The sequence below is a fragment of the Cydia fagiglandana genome, chromosome 16 (assembly GCF_963556715.1).
Source record: "Cydia fagiglandana chromosome 16, ilCydFagi1.1, whole genome shotgun sequence".
In the NCBI taxonomy this organism is placed as follows: Eukaryota; Metazoa; Arthropoda; class Insecta; order Lepidoptera; family Tortricidae; genus Cydia; species Cydia fagiglandana.
This window is the reverse complement of record NC_085947.1, coordinates 9985490-10002500: the sequence shown is the minus strand read 5'-3', so window position 1 is coordinate 10002500 and position 17011 is coordinate 9985490. Positions and strand designations below refer to the sequence as shown.

The 17011-nt window shown below is 37.7% G+C and overlaps 4 protein-coding genes across 6 annotated transcripts in view; 2 read left to right on the top strand and 2 right to left on the bottom strand.

Moving 5' to 3' along the window:
• The window catches only part of LOC134671937 (probable splicing factor, arginine/serine-rich 7), a 3798-nt gene extending 2982 nt beyond the window's left edge, over positions 1-816 (bottom strand). The window contains exon 1 of the mRNA XM_063529809.1: positions 1-816. This exon is cut by the window's left edge and continues 60 nt beyond it. Coding sequence (XP_063385879.1) covers positions 1-657 — 657 coding nt within the window. The 5' untranslated portion in view covers positions 658-816.
• Positions 817-1817: 1001 nt separating this feature from the next.
• On the top strand, positions 1818-13094 carry LOC134671933 (uncharacterized). 3 transcript variants are annotated; one of them, XM_063529801.1, is made up of 12 exons: positions 1818-2410; positions 2511-2651; positions 3307-3456; positions 4371-4436; positions 4659-4733; positions 5856-5939; positions 6533-6619; positions 8829-9310; positions 9760-10153; positions 10662-10894; positions 10989-11055; positions 11914-13094. In XM_063529801.1, exons 1-12 carry the CDS (start codon positions 2107-2109, stop codon positions 13080-13082), a joined length of 3252 nt encoding a protein of 1083 aa, XP_063385871.1. In that variant the 5' UTR covers positions 1818-2106; the 3' UTR covers positions 13083-13094. The 3 variants fall into 3 exon arrangements, with proteins under 3 accessions (XP_063385871.1, XP_063385870.1, XP_063385872.1); XM_063529800.1 differs by having other exon boundaries at positions 4368-4436; XM_063529802.1 differs by lacking the exons at positions 5856-5939; positions 6533-6619 and having other exon boundaries at positions 4368-4436.
• The window catches only part of LOC134671946 (microtubule-associated protein RP/EB family member 1), a 186975-nt gene continuing 178609 nt past the window's right edge, over positions 8646-17011 (bottom strand). The window contains exon 7 of the transcript XR_010099287.1: positions 8646-8656. The gene's annotated coding sequence lies outside the window, so the exon portion shown is untranslated. The remainder of the gene's footprint in view (positions 8657-17011) is intronic.
• On the top strand, positions 14511-16887 carry LOC134672320 (uncharacterized). Its single transcript, XM_063530215.1, has 4 exons — positions 14511-15084; positions 15211-15352; positions 16108-16283; positions 16729-16887. Exons 1-4 carry the CDS (start codon positions 14977-14979, stop codon positions 16846-16848), a joined length of 546 nt encoding a protein of 181 aa, XP_063386285.1. The 5' UTR covers positions 14511-14976; the 3' UTR covers positions 16849-16887.

Sequence of the window (17011 nt, the reverse complement as noted above, 5' to 3'; positions counted from 1 at the left end):
TTGCTCTGACATTTCTATTAGGACATATTTCTGTTTGTCTGCATCCCGCTCGCAGAATCGCAGGTACTTTACTTCTCCTGCCATTCCAAAGTGATCTGATAACTGTTGGTAAGTCAAGGCCCCTATATCACCCACCAAAACAGTTCTTCGGATTTCTTCAATCTTTCTCGAGTCATGGGATGCAGGGAGTGGTGGATATGGTGGTAATCCTAATGATACCAGTTTAGGGTCATGAGTTTGTATCACTTGACTTGGTGGGACACCTTCCAATGTGTTGATGACATGAGCGGGGAGTCGTGGCTCGACCGTACTAAGGCCTGGCACTAGGGTACCATTGCTTGACATCTCAAGGGCCCTATGTTCGTCAGGGATCTCACCTGATTGCATGGGGATCACTATCAGTGCTCGGTCGATGAACACAGTGTTCGTCATATGTTGGGCTACATTAACAGTAGCCGAATCATAATACTTCACGTAACAAATTCGAGACTGAACCGGGCAGGAGACATCTCGGATAGTCGGATACAATCTAATATCATCTATTTTACCCAAGTAACCGAATAAGGTTTGCATTTGATCCTTGGTCGCTTGAGGTGCGATGTTGGAGACTTGTATCACACGCGTACTGCCCGAAACCATTTTGGATGATTTACACATCAGACGTTTTAAACGTTTATTTATATTTATTTAACATTCCACAAATATACATTGTAAATCCAGTGTCTACATTTTAAACCGTTATTACGCCGACAGAAAATTCGTGAAATAACACGCGCACACGAACCTCATCGTAGTTTTTTTTTATGAAATGACAATGCCAATGCCCATCCAATACCATACCAACCACAAACAATAAATAAAAGTTAAAAGCCATAATAGACTACCCAAACTACCGCACCGCAACCTTAGTGCGGACAAAATATCTCTTTATCGCTCTATCTTATATCTTATAGCTGCGTCCGGCGACCACCTTATGTAGAGTGCAAGGGCCCAACCTTTTCTGTTCTCTTTCACGACGCAGCAACTAGTATCATTTCTCTCTCCTCGCTCTTTTAAAATGCCGTTTGTCAAAAAAGGACAACCATACTGTTGACAAGGTGGACTTCAAATCAAGTGTTGCCTTTCTTGATGCGCCCAGGCTGTGTATGTGTGCGTAAAAGCGTATATGTGTGCTCTTTTAGGGATGTGAAAAGTCGATTTTAATCATGTTATATATCGATAAACGCTACACAGCGGAACGAAAAAGCGATTAATTGAAGCTTCAATATCTTCGTTAAACATAAACATAATTGAAATGCTAATGGATAATGAATATATTATAATATAATAATATAATTCAATTATTGCGGAACACCTATTTTAGGAGGTATTTATATATTTTAATTAAATATCTGAACTTTCCCTTGGTTCCCTGCTGGGGCGTGACTGTAAAATTGTGATCTGATAACCACAATAAAGAATAAAAGCGTTTTTGGTCATTTTAGGTATCGTTAAGCCTTTGAAGTAAAATTAAAATTGCAAGAAATGTCGATAGTTTATCGATATGACTTTATCGACATGGCTACAGCAACGTGGGCCTCATTGTTAATCGTACACTAAACAAAAGTGGCAACAGTGACAGCTCGCTGAGACACCGTCTATATATATATTATGTCTATGGTAGAGTGTCATGGTGTCATTTCAAGTCTATGGTACAGTGTGACATAAAAAAGTAGAAATTAAAAAGTGGCAATACTGTAGTGTCGTCCCTTTCAAATCAAACTAAGAAAACGGGATGACACTACAGTATTGCCACTTTTTCACGCGTATAGCACTTCTATAGGATCCTACCACGGGCGTTTATCTACGAAGAGCGAAATGTAGCCGTAGAGATGGCCTTGAAACGGTTAGCCAACTCGATACTGACGTTTAAGTCCTCTGCTATTGGCTAACTCCCCACCGCTACTCCTACTGTCATTCAGAACTGTCAAATCGCGTCGCCGTTATTTTTACGCCATTACAGTTTTCGCGTCGAGTAGTGAAGTGTTTGCGTTGATTAATTTCCGTACCTTTATTTCTCCGTGATAATTGTAATATTCAGTGCTACGTTTCATTTTGATATTCAAAATGCCTCGCAAGTGCTGTATACCCGGCTGTGATAGCAGTAGTGAACGAAAGGACGTTATGCTGCACAAAATGCCAGCGGCCAGTGAAAAAGTTTTATTGTGGCGTAAAACTATTTCAGCAGTTCCATTAACCATTTTTGAGGGTTTGACATCTGGTGAAATTAGTAAACTACATGTTTGCCACAATCACTTCGAGGCCAAATACGTGTCTTCGAAGATGCGGTTAAGGCCGAATGCCTGTCCAACATTGTTTACCCTCGAAGAAATCACCACTGGAAAGCCTGCTCACTCATCTGCTGAAAGAGGTATGTATACCTAATGCTGATATAGTTTAACCATTGACTAATAAGTATGTATCTTTTAAATACCACGTGGTATTTATTTGTAATTATAATTTTGTTACAGTTCATAGGTTCCTACGCGGAATTGTTAAAATGGACACAACTTCAAGTTTAGTGCTCTACGCGGAATTGTTAAAATGGACTCGCCTTCAAGTTTTCCCAGTCGATGCCGCCGCTGAAATGTTTATTTTACTTTTTCTACATGGTTCGTGTATTCGTTATTTGTATTGTTCATATAAGTTTGTTATGTTTATTTGCATTCAGTGTTAGTCTGGCCTAGTGGGTACAATTTTATTATTCGTGTGATGAGCATGGATATTTGTTCCTGAGTAATGGGTGTTTTCTATGAATTTAAATATTTATTAATGTTTATTATACATATATCTATTGTTGTCTAAGTTCCCACTACACAAGCCTTATTGAGCTTACCATGAGACTTAGTGAATCTGTGTACTAATGTTTAACATATTTTATAGTTTTTAGTATTGGTCTTAAATCTTATATAGATACAGACGTATAAAACATTCGCATTTGTCATGTTACTTCAGTCAACATCAGTACTTTTTGGACCGAGACTGACTGAAATAGCAAGACATGTTCATGTTTCAGTGAAAATATGATACAAAATAACTATGCACTACATCTGTACAACATTATACCTTTATACCTATATGTAACATTCACTAACATCATTGTATTAAAAAAAGTATTTTATTTTATTTAATACTTTTCAAACAGAAAAAATTTACTTCTATTGTATTTATGTTAATTATTTTTAAGGCATGGTATTTATTTTTATTGTCTTATCGTTAGTACCACTACATTTATTATGTATATGTAATGGGTCTTTATTTTATCAGGATCCATGGAACTTGAAAGCATGGGAAACTCTGACCACTCTTATGCAAGAAAATGCCATTATGACCACACATATGCTATGAGTGCCGCAACGAATGAATCAAAGGATGCTGTACTCGTACCGTCGCACATAACAACTGTAGCACATACAGGTAATTTTATCATTTCTCTTTTTCATCACATATCTTATCTCATAATAGTTTTTTAACGGTCATCATTGTTTTTACCCTTGGCCTGATACTGGCTGGAAAGCTTGTATTGTGTTTGAATCTTGGTAAGAAAATTTCTGTGTAAGGAATATGTCTGCTTTTCTAAGATCAAGTAGGTACGCCATAGTAATACTATAGCGAACTGAATCTTAGTAATCGGACAGAACCTATTGATATTTTTACACAATATTGTAATCTAATTAGTCAGTGATCCACAAGAAAATTCTCATTTAAAGCCTTATAAATATCTTATATATTATTTTTTATTATTGAACTTAATAGATGACTGGGATGATTTGTGAAAAGTTATCCCATACTTTTTAGGGTTCCGTACCCAAAGGGTAAAACGGGACCCTATTACTAAGACTTCGCTGTCCGTCCGTCCGTCCGTCTGTCACCAGGCTGTATCTCACGAACCGTGATAGCTAGACAGTTGAAAATTTCACAGATGATGTATTTCTGTTGCCGCTATAACAACAAACACTAAAAACAGAATAAAATAAAGATTCAAATGGAGCTCCCATACAACAAACGTGATTTTTGACTAAAGTTAAGCAACGTCGGGAGTGGTCAGTACTTGGATGGGTGACCGTTTTTTTTTTTTTGCATTATGGTACGGAACCCTTCGTGCGCGAGTCCGACTCGCACTTGCCCGGTTTTTATTATTTAAACTTTATTGCACAGTAAAAGTTGTACAAAAGGCGAACTTAATGCCAGAAGGCATTCTCTACCAGTTAACCTTTGTGTCAAACAGAGATCAAATAGTAATAGGTGCAAGAAATATATACATATATAATAAGTATAATGACTTAATTAGGAAAATGATTTATTTATGTTCCATTTTATGTTTTCAGCAGATGTTTCACTGGAATCCATGTCACCTATTGCGGGTCTGTCGATTGAGGCATCTCATGTAAATTCAGGTATGTACCAATAATATTTACTTTCCCTCAGCCTATTTCTATAAATTTGTTGTTCCTGTCTAATTGTTGTGTAACTACACAATAAATAAATTGAATTCTCTTTTTTAATCCATCATTTTTAAACAAAATTAAATACTACTGGCAAACAAACAGTTACTATAATATGTGTATTTGTATCGTGAAAAATGTGAATATTATAAAAAATATATATATCTTTTTCAGAGCGCGTCTCGTCTGCAGATCAAGCTTCCATTGCGGTTGTGGACCCGTCACTTGAGCAAACTCCACCGCAAACAGGTAACAATAACATGAATGTAAATCAGATCTAAAAGGGCTACATTTTTAGGACTGAGGCTGGCTAATAAGGCTCGCTCGCTTTAGCATCTAATAACAAGACGTCTACTTATGCAGGCCAAGTATTGCAGAAAAAGTCCATTATAAATTTGTGACAGTTCATTTAATAAATGCACAATAATTTGTCGAAATATGATGATATAACGATATTTGCTCTTCTCCTTCTTGTGTGCCTCATAGGTTAATGCTGGACTTGCTTTTTTTTACTAAACCTTCAAAAGTCAAAGTCAAAATATACTTTATTCATGTAGGCCTAGCAACAAGCACTTATGAATAGTAATCGTAGTCATTATGAATCTGGAGTTTCTTAGTGCGAAGGGTATTTATTTGTGTTTTATACATGAATATTTGTTATTGATTTACATTTATATTCTATGTAGGTACATATATTCTATGTATTGTTTTCTATGTATAAATAAATATTTATATATAATTATATATTATATATATCGTCGTCTATTACCCACAACAGAAGCCTTATCGAGCTTACCGTGGGACTAGGTCGATTTGAGTAAAATTGTCCTATAATATTTATTTATATATAAGTGCTTCAAGGGTTAAAATAACATCTAATACCTTTAAACGAGCAATTCATGTATATTTATTTATATATATATATATATTTCGGGGATCTCGGAAACGGCTCTAACGATTTCATGAAATTTGCTAGATAGGGGTTAAGGGGGGCAAAAAATCAATCCAGCTAAGTCTTATGTCTGGGAAAATGCGCGTTTTAGAGTTTTTATATGTTTTCCGAGCAAAGCTCGGTCGCCCAGATATTGTAACATTATAAGAGTGTAGGTACATTACATATATTACAATCTTTCTAGTTCTTTAGATACCTGCGGTGACAAAACTTTTTATTCTGCTAGATGAAACTGTATAAGATTTAGGGAATATATTAATATATACGGACGCCTAGCCAGTCTAATGTCGACTTGCTTTACGAAGCTGGTGAATCGGGGTTTGAATCCCGTCTGTTCTGTTTGAATTTCTGTCTAACAAAAATGCTAATAAATATTTATTTATTTATAACATGTAATTTATATTAAAAATTATTTTCAGTGGACGCCTCCTCTACGCTCTCCGCTGATCAATCCTGCATCACGGTAGCAGACACATCAGTTAAACAAATTTCATCACATACAGGTAACAATAACACAAAGGTGCATCATAAATCTTGACAGGCTATATTTTTCGCGATATATCTCTCTCGTAACTAAGAGCAACACGTCCACTAGTAACGACCTAATTTTAGTAGCGGAGAAGCTAATAAGCTTTATTGGAATGAGTTCGATTTCCAAACGATGTTTTCCTTCACCGACATACCAGTTGTAATTTTATTGAATATCAAATGTAAATATTTATTACACAAATTCCAAGAAACTCATTTTACTCATTTGTACGGGGTCCATACAAATGAATTTCTTAAGAGTTTCTGTAAGAAATATATATTATCCGTGCTACGGACTGAAAATCGTACGTCTTACAATGTGTGACATGTAACGAATGTTACTACATATTTCGAAAAGGTTTTCTATACATATTTTAATATTTGATTTTAGTAAATGGTTTTAGAATAAAAAAATTATGCATGCTTCCTACATGCAGTTTGATCCCTAAATTGTAATTGCAGGAATATATTTAATTGGCTATTTTTTATCACAAGTGTCTTCAATATTAGCGATAGTAGGCTCGTGTTTACTTAACTCAATTAAAACATTTTTTTAAATAAATTTCAGATGTCGACTCCTCTTCCATGATCTGCGCTGATCAGGCGTACATCACTGGTCCAGGGCCGTCAGTTGAGTCAACTGCGATAAATCCAGGTAACAATATCATAATAATTAATAGTACGAAGTTTAAATCTAAGGCATATATTACTTCTTCATACTATTCTCATTTAATGGCTCCTCTACACGATGGGCCAGCGCCGGCCACTCCAAGGGACGCATTTATGCGTTAGAGGGAGCAAGTGATATTGCTATCTCATTCTACCGCATGGCTGCGTCCCTTGGAGTGGCCGGCGCTGGCCCATCGTGTAGAGGAGCCATAACAAAACTTTTTACCGATTATATCGCGCAAAATGAATTCAAAATACATACCGTCGTTCCGAACAGAAGTTTTACAGCGTTGGACAAAATAGTTTTATTTTATGTGTAACTATCGCGGTAATGGAAGAATTTACTATACTCATTAAATAATAATAAATAAAATAAATATTATAGGACATTTTTACACAAATTGACTAAGCCCCACGATAAGCTCAAGAAGGCTTGTATTGTGGGTACTCGACAACGATATATATAATATATAAATACTTAAATACATAGAAAGCAACCATGACTCAGGAACAAATATCTGTATCATAATACAAATAAATGCCCTTACCAGGATTCGAACCCGGGACCATCGGCTTTATAGACAAGGTCACTACCCAGGCCAGACTGGTCGTCATTTGTAATTAAAAACAATATGAAGGCAAAAAAAAGGAACGTGAATTTAGTTTATTGAGTAAGATGACTGGGTACTATTATCCTCCTCCTCAGTCGTTCACTCTTGACAGAGTGGTCGTGGTTGTATGATGAGACGTATCTATTGTGGATAACGCAGCCCTCGCAATGTGCCTCCATTTGCCACGGTCTTCGGCGTTACGGGAACATTGGACTATGGTGGTTTGTGTCGCAGATTTTATCAGGTCTGTCCAGCGCGTAGGTGACCGACCTCGTGACCGCTTGCCTTCAACTCGTCCCTGGACAACGAGACGTTCCATGGAGTTTTGGTTTCGTGTAACGTGCCCGAAGTATTTGAGGATTCGTATTTGAACAGTCGACGATAATCTCTCCTTCACTTTGAGTTCTTCCAAGATCGAAACATTGGTCCGAAACGCAGTCCAAGGAATACGCAGTAGTCTCCGCCAGCACCACATTTCGAGTGCGTCAATTTTGCGTCGGTCTTTCAGACGCACCGTCCACGTTTCTGCGCCATAAAGAAATATTGGGAAGACTAAGCTTCTCATCAGGCGGACTTTCGTGGTTTTAGTGATGTTGCGGTTGCGCCAGACTCTGTTCAGCTTGTCAACGGCAGATCTTGTGATAGCACATCTCCTGCGGATCTCGTCCTCACACCCACCATTGTTCGTGATCGTGGAGCCGAGGTATATGTAGCTTTGGACAACCTCACAGTTGCCAATCATGGAGACATCAGGTTGATTTAGTTCCGCTCGATCCACGACCATCATTTTGGTCTTATCTCTGTTGATCGCGAGTCCGAAGGAGAGGCTTGTTGTCTCTAGGCGTTCCAACAACAGTTCTATGTCTTCTTTTGTTTGAGCGAGAAGAGTTGTGTCATCAGCGTATCTCAAGTTCGATGTTTTCCGCCCTCCCACTGAAATTCCCTTGTCCCATTGCTCCAGAACAATTCTCATAATACATTCTGTATAAATATTAAACAACAGTGGAGAGAGAATGCACCCCTGCCGAACACCAGCGTGTGTCTGGAAACTTTTCGAGTCGACGTCGTCAATTCGAACTGTCGCAGTTCCGTCCTCGTAGAGTCGACGTATGAGGCGGACCAAGTGGCTAGGTACTCCCATATGAAGTAGAACGTCCCAGAGCTTGTCCCATTTCACGGTGTCGAAGGCCTTGCGAAAGTCAACAAAGCAGATATAGAGTGGGATGTTAAACTCTCTAGACTTTTCGATAATTTGTCGAAGAATTAAGATCTGCTCCCTTGTTCCACGACCTTCGACAAATCCTGCTTGCTCCTGAGCTATCTCCGGATTCAGAAAAGCTTTCAGTCTGGTGTTGATGATATGGAGAAGTACTTTGCTGGCGTGCGAAATCAAAGCTATAAGTCTGTAGTTGCTACATTTTTTTGTAGATCCCTTCTATTATACTAGGTACTATTATAGATAATGGGTTATTGCACCTTAAAGGCATATTCTTTTTCTTTATTGTATATTCTTACTCGCCCGTGTATCTCGGGCTCTATCACAATTAAAATGAACTCGTCCAGTAAAATTAATTTTATTTACAGAACTCGCACGGGCGTCGGGTGTTCAAGAACAGAACACGAGAATGGAACGGACTCCGAAATGGACATGTCGCAAACGACTTCGAGTTGTATCTCACGCCGATCAACTGTCGCCAGAGTGCGAGGCGTTGTACAAACATTACAAAAAAGCCAAAAAACAAGTGGACTACTTCAGACGAGCCAAGATGGCGTCTAAGTTGTCAAAAGAGGCTTCATTCAAACAATTAGTGGCAGGAATGAACTCTGTGGCAAGAAAATTTCTGTGGATGCAGATTAAACTCTGTACTGCGAGTAAAAAAGGCAGAAGGTTTAGCCTAGAGGAAAAAGTTATCGCACTTTCAATTATGAAGCAAAGTCCAAAATGCTACAGATTCTTGCAGAGAATATTCATCCTGCCCTGCAAAACAACACTTAACAAGTTGTTATTAAACGTAAACATTGAAGCTGGCATTAATACTCAAGTCTTTAATGTCATTAAACAAGAGGTACGTATCAATAAGAGCCATCTACTTATTCATTATTTTATGAGGTATCAAGTATTTTATTGTAAAAGGGATAAATAAAAGAAAGCGATGAATTTATTGTATTTTCAAACATTAGAAATAAACCATGCACTGCAGCTCGTACCTGTGAGTTTCCTGGGGCTAAAGTACGAAATATACGAATACGAACATAATACGAAAAACTAGTGCCTGCTCCTATTAGTAGGATTATGTTATCAAATTCAACCCTAGGCTGCTTTAAGATGCAACCAGGGGCCCGTTTCTCAAAAGCTTGTAACTTGTAATACAAGTGGAAGTCCACTTCTAACAAAAGCTGTAAAAAAGTGACTTCCGCTTGTAATACAAGTTACAAGCTTTTGAGAAACGGGCCCCTGGACGACGCTAAAATGAGCAAGGCCTAACATTGAAATTAACATTTGTTTTATTCTCAGGTTTGCAAATGGAATGAGGCCAAAAGAATGTGTTCCATAATATTTGATGAGATGAAGTTGGAGGCTGGCGTCCATTACTCTCGGAAACATGACAATATTAATGGATTCGTTGAATTGTCTGAGAAGACCAACCACTTGGCCGACCACGCTCTAGCATTTATGATTAAAGGCGCGGTTTATAAGTGGCAACAACCGATGGCGTATTACTTCTCCGAAGGTGCCGCGTCGGGTCCGCAGATGAAGGCCATCATCAAGGAGATAGTGGCGGCCGTGTGCGAGACGGGGCTCCAGCCTATCGCTTTGATAAGCGACCAGGGGACTTCGTTTCAAAGCGCCTTCAAAAGCCTTCAAGAGGACACTAGAAGATCACAAATCATAGCAGGCCAGGAGACCGGTAAATATCTCGTACATATCTTAATTTCTTAGAAAAAGAACTATTTGTTTCTAGTTTCTTACGAAATTTTATTTGTGTTGAGTAAGACCAAGTCAAGTCTGCAATGATTTTGATAGCACACGCAGTGCAAGTGTTATTTATATGTCATAATTTTAGAGAAGTACGACGTTTAATTTTTTTTAATAATCCTTGCACTGCGTGTGCTATCAAAATCGTTGCTTACTTATCTTTGTCCAACTCTATTTAATGTTATGAAGATTATATGTGTGGATGAAACTCCTCTGACAGAACGGTTTTAAAACTCATTATGTAGTTCTACGCAGACCAGCTTGTGCTTCTTCACTTGAAATTGCGCTGTTTCATCAAACCAAAATTAATGTTATAATTTCACAATTTAAAATTCGTACCAAACAGTATAAAACGTTTTACATTAAGGTCGATAAATCAGTAACTTTAGTAGGTTGTATTATTTATATCATATATGTATTTTTTTTTGTATATTTTCCAGATGACACTATACACTTAAATGGCCAAAGTCTTAGTGTGCTGTATGACCCGCCACATTTGATTAAAGGAGTCAGGAATAACTTCTTGACGAAGGATATTCTAATGGAGGGCAAAGTCTCGAAGTGGCAGGACTTGGTGGACGTGTACCGCACCGACTGCGGCCACGCGCAAGCTCGCCTGCTGCACAAGCTCAACGACGAGCACATACTCCCGGAGAAAATCAAGAAAATGAAGGTATAATTGTTTATATAAGGGACTAAACAAATTTTTAAACCCAATCGACAGGACGAATATCTATATATTTATATTTATTATTGTCGTGTTTCAGGTGAAAAACTGTGTACGTGTTTTCAGTCAAACCATGGCAGGAGCTTTATCCTACACAGCTTCATTTTGTGAGTACATGTAATCAAATAATAATGTCTATCAATGTCCCCGCTACTTCATTAATTTTATACTAAGCAGATTTATTGGGTCTTGTGCGGTTGCTTCACGATGTTTACCTTCATCTAAAAGACATTGGTAATGAACGTCAGTAGTCCCGGGTTTGATTCCCGGTACGGGCATTTATTTGTGTGTTTATCGCGAATATTTGTACCTGAGTCATGATCATGAATGTTTTTAGGGTTCCGTACACAAAGGGTAAAAACGGGACCCTATTACTAAGACTCCGCTGTCCGTCCGTCCGTCTGTCACCAGGCTGTATCTCATGAACCGTAATAGCTAGGCAGTTGAAATTTTCACAGATGTATTTCTGTTGCCGCTATTACAACAAATACTAAAAAGTACGGAACCCTCGGTGGGCGAGTCCGACTCGCACTTGCCCGGTTTTTATATTTATCTAAGTAAATATTTTATTTTATGTATATCGTCGCCGAGCGCCCTAGTATAAGCTTTACTTATAGTTCGTTTTTTAGGGTTCCGTACCCAAAGGGTAAAACGGGACCCTATTACTAAGACTTCGCTGTCCGTCCGTCCGTCCGTCTGTCCGTCTGTCTGTCACCAGGCTGTATCTCACGAACCGTGATAGCTAGACAGTTGAAATTTTCACAGATGATGTATTTCTGTTGCCGCTATATATAACAACAAATACTAAAAAGTACGGAACCCTCGGTGGGACTGTAGAGTCTGTGCTCGTCGATGTATGGGGCCCAATACATTCCACGACTCTTCTATTTCCGAACTTTCGACTTTATCATAATAAAAAAGAATTAGCTGCACAGTTTCGTAACGATATTTATAACATTTTCCAGCGCACTACGCGGACGGTACACCGGTGAGCGCGACGCTGGCCAACACAGCGGAGCTGGTGGCGTTCCTCGACGACCTCTTCGACAGCGTCAACGGTGCCAGCACCCACCACAAGCACACCAAGGGAAAAAAATTACGGACTGCAGTCACAGAAAATTCTGAACATCACGTCTTCTGGGCGAAGGCCATACCTATAATCGAAAATATGAAACTCATTGATCATAACGGCAAACTGACCACAGTCCCGAGTTTAAGAAATTGGGTGACGACGTTAAAAAGTTTTCAAAGGCTGTGGCAGGTCATGAAAGATAAAAACATAAAGATAATGCGCCCGCGGTATTTTAATTCTGACGCGATCGAAAACTTCTTTGGAAGAGTACGGGCATACAATGCCAGAAACAATGACCCGACCTGCCACGCCTTTGAGTGCACATTTAAGTCATTACTTATAACAAATTTCATAAAATTTCACGAAAATACATATAATTGTGAAGAAGACTGTGCTGAGCAAGTTATTAAAATTCAATCATTGTTTTCGCACACCGAAGAAACCAGGACAATGGATGAGAATACTGCCATACCGGTTGATTCTGCGCCTTCATCATTTTTGACCTCCAACGATCGTGAGGACGGCGCAGAACAACTATTGGTTCAAGCCACACGGGAGCGTCTAGATGTACACTCACGGGCATATACCGCGGGATGGGTCACTAGAAAAGTACTGAAGATACTTGCTTGCAAAAACTGTGAAAAAGATTTAACAACTGAAGAAACAGATATCCACAAATGGATATCTAAGAGAGAGTACAATGTAATTAAAAAAAATAAATTGACCTATCCCTCGGAGCATGCTGTGAGGATTTTTGGCAATATTGTCGAAAAATCAAATGAATATTTGGAACACAGCGCGCATAAATCAAACATAAAAAAACAAATTTCTCAAATTTTAATGTCCAAATATTCATTTGATTTTATCAAATGCGAAATTCACCGTGACTTGGCTAGGCAGACCTTCATGTCTGTATCTTTAACACTAAGCATTTTTAACTGGTGCAATACAATAAATAAAATTTTAAAAGGCACCGATGTGTCACGATTGAATATTAAAAACTTGCCTCTTATGCAAGCACAGGCTTACAAAAAATATAAGAAAAGGTTTAGGAATAAATGATAACAAATATTACATTGTGCTTTCATTTAAAAGGTTATTTCAGTTTATCTAGGAAGATTCTGGATAAACTGAAATAACTTTCCCTATTAAAATAACCTTTTTATGAAATTATGGTAAAATATAACTTTGAAATTCCCGCGCTGTGGGAAGCGTAGAATTCAAATTCCTTGATAATTCCCGCCATTTGCATTAAAAAAAAAACAATCGTCATTATCGAATTGCACTGACCACAGATACTTAACGACTAAACCATTAGTAGGCTAGACGTTTGTCTGATACGTAGTATCTTCTTAGTAGTTTGTGGATCCTACTTATATAAAAATAATAGTACATTATTGCAGAGGCCGGGAAAGGGCAATTCGTGGATGAGTTTCGATTTTGTCGGACGACGCGAAGCGGAGTCCGACAAAGAAGACGAATCCACGAATTGCTATTCCTGCCGAGGCATATATAGTGCTTTTCTCCAAACATGCGAGGAAATAAACTAAAATAATTATTATTTAACCATCAAGCATCACTCAAATCAAACCTTCACATCCAAAATGTCAAAAACAATTTCCCTCTTTAATTAATTTTTAAAAGTTAAAGTTACAAACTTATTCTGCCATTCAGTATTCGTTCATTCAATATAATTGTGCAATATAGTTGGTCAAACCAACTTTTCAGTCAGTAAGAACCAGGAAAACTATACCCATCCTTTTCTTTTGGGTGCTGGTACTAGTGTAAGACAAAGATAGTATGATTCTTTTTGTCTATGTTTGAAATGAGAAAGTCCTTTGACAAACTATATAAGCTTTATGAACACGGATGAGTTTTAAAAAAAATATAAAAATAATCTTTGATTTTATTAAGCAGTATTCGCACGATCATACACGTGAAATCATAGCTGATCGGGTCGTGTAGAAGCGGCTCGCGGCAATAATAATTGGCCGTTTGCGTTTTTTATTATTAAAAAGTAAAGTTGCTAACACACTATCGCACCGCACCAAGGTCATTGTGGGACGCACCCATAAGTAAGAGGGAGAAAGAGATATCGCTTTCTCCCTTTTACTTATGGGTGCGTCCCACAATGACCTTGGTGCGGTGCGATAGTGTGTTAGCAACTTTAAAAACACTACAGTAAAGTAGCTAACACACTATCGCACCGCACCAAGGTCATTGTGCGACGCACCCATAAGTAAGAGGGAGAAAGAGATGTCGCTTTCTCCCTTTTACTTATGGGTGCGTCCCACAATGACCTTGGTGCGGTGCGGTAGTGTGTTAGCTACTTAATAAGTTATTACTGTAGTGTTTTTTTACTTCCCGTCCGCTAGAACAGGACAGCGATAGTTTGATGCTTTTTAATTAGAGTTTGACATTAACGAAGAACTTCCCGTAGTATTTTTGCTACAGTAAGGTGAACATTTCCGAGCATATTGGAGAAAATATGTATTATACTTGTTCAAGCAAATCTTGTCAGTAGGAAAAGGCGGCAAATTTGAAAAATGTAGGCGTAAAGGGATATCGTCTCATAGCAAATTTGAATTACGCGCGTTTTTCTACTGACAAGATTTGCTTGACCATCTATATTTATTCTGTGATAGTGTTATTTTTTTTAATGGCGCCAAATTTAAATTATATTTTATGCTAGATGTAGTATGTCGTCGAGTAGGTATCTCGCGTCGAGTCTCTCTGGTCGAGTCGATATTTTATTTAGTAAACGTTTAGAGAAAATAGAAAAATTACACAAAATATGAATGACAAAATTTATATTCTGAAAAATAAACTAACATCAGGTTACTTTTAATTATATACCATTACCTTAGTTAGATCCCTATCATATTTACTGAATAGGTATATGTTCATTATATGGTGAAAATAAACATTCAACATATTTTCAGTAACAAAACAAAAGATGAATACAGAAAGAGACGTAGGCAAACTTCGTATAACGGGCAGTAGTCTTTCTGAAGAACTTGCTGCAATTAAATCTGAATTAGAGTTTTTTATTGGACAGTTAGAGGTAAGCTTTTATGTCAACTTGTAAAAGATGAAAATGAAATCGACCACCTGGAAGATTATTAATTATTTCTTCTTATTCTTTTAATTTACCATGTCGTCCATGTCTATTCTTCTGTTATCTACTTAGGAATCAAAATCGCAGATATCCAACGCATGCCACCAAATAGCTATGATAAAAATTTGTACAAGTTCAGAAACAAGTAAGGTCAGCAGTCACGTAGAGCATTTGAATGCTCACCGAGAAGGATATTATGTCTTGTTTGATAAGGGTAGGTCGTTTTGATTTAATCTTAAGTAATAATATGCGTTTAAATTTATTTCGAAGTAGATATTTATTTGGCACAGGCGTAGCCTTGACGTATATCTCAGGACTGGCCTAAAGACTGGGCTATGAACGGGGGCCAGTACAGCATAGAGACACCTCTACAACGCGATTGGCCGCAACTAGTTGCGTTAGACTGCACGATTGGCTTGAATTGAATTCGTGAGTGACACCGCTGAACTAGTACCATTTTTAGTGCCCGTAAGTCCTGAGATATAAGTTAATGGGCGTAGCTAAAATTAGGAAATGCACCTATATACTATCCGAAGTCATCCCTAGAGGACTGTATGAATGTTTATCTGGACACCACAAGGTATAAGTGTACCAAAATTTCACTACACGAATTATTTCCGCTGAATTTTTAAATATTCTTCAGTTATAGTAAATTCTCTTCAAAAGTTTCACTTCACTGCACGTTCATTTCAATTTTTCATTTCTTTGGGAGCGAATAGGTTCGTATCCTACCGACTGCGCCAAATGAAATGTACTTACGTAAAGGGCGATAGAAAGAAACACGATGTGACTTCAATGGCGGTTTATTTTAAACTAAAAACATGGTCAAGCGCGAGCGGCTACCCACATATTTATATCAATAACTTGTTTTAGTTATATTTACCTACATGTAATATTGTGATATACTACATCACCTTTGTAGTTTAAATCAGTGTTTAACATTAACTTACCCAATATACAATATCTTAGAACGTGCGCTATCTGAAGTACGAGAGAAAGAGATGAGGGAAAAGGAAGCCGAAGAGTTGGAGTCGGAGCGTCAAAAACTAAAGATTGTGGCCGCGAGGAACGACCAGCGCGCGCGGGAGGCTGCCGTGCTGGACGCTGAAAGCCATGCCATTGAGCAGGCCTGTGTCGTATTAAAGGTAACCTACCCACAGCTACTAGGCTAATACTACCTAATAAGAGAGACGCCATTAAGAGATGTGACCCGAAAGCAATCACAGTAGGTAGATTGCTTTCGGAAATTTTAATGTTTCATAACTACCTGGATAACGCCTATGTTTAATTTATAAATAAATAAATAATTATAGGACAATCTTATACAGATTGACCAAGTTCCACAGTAAGCTCAAGTAGGCTTGTGTTGTAGGTAATCAGACGACGATATACTTATATAATATATAAATACTTAAATACATAGATAACAACCATAAATGCTCTTAGGTACTGGGTCGTCAAACAAAATCAAATTTACATCAAATTATGTAATAATATTTTCCATAATGTCAATGTCCAGAGACGAAAATGGGGACTAAGTTTGTATGAAGAAGCGGCCTTTCCTTTTAATCAAACAATACTAAATTCCAGAAACGAAATACCGCGATAATGCTGAAATTAAGAAGAAAACTTGTTGAAACCGAAGACATTCGACGAGAACTTCTAAAGCAAAAAGAACAAGTCAATGGCAATAATAACGAGCAAAAGTGAATGATAATAATGTAGTTATCCTTATTTACTTTCCTTATTTTGAATTTGTAAATGTTAAAAATACAGCCATTATTCTATAACCATGATTTATTTATTTATCAAAAAAATAAGACATGAATTACAAATAATAAGTATTAAAACATTACGTACTAGGTATTTATTG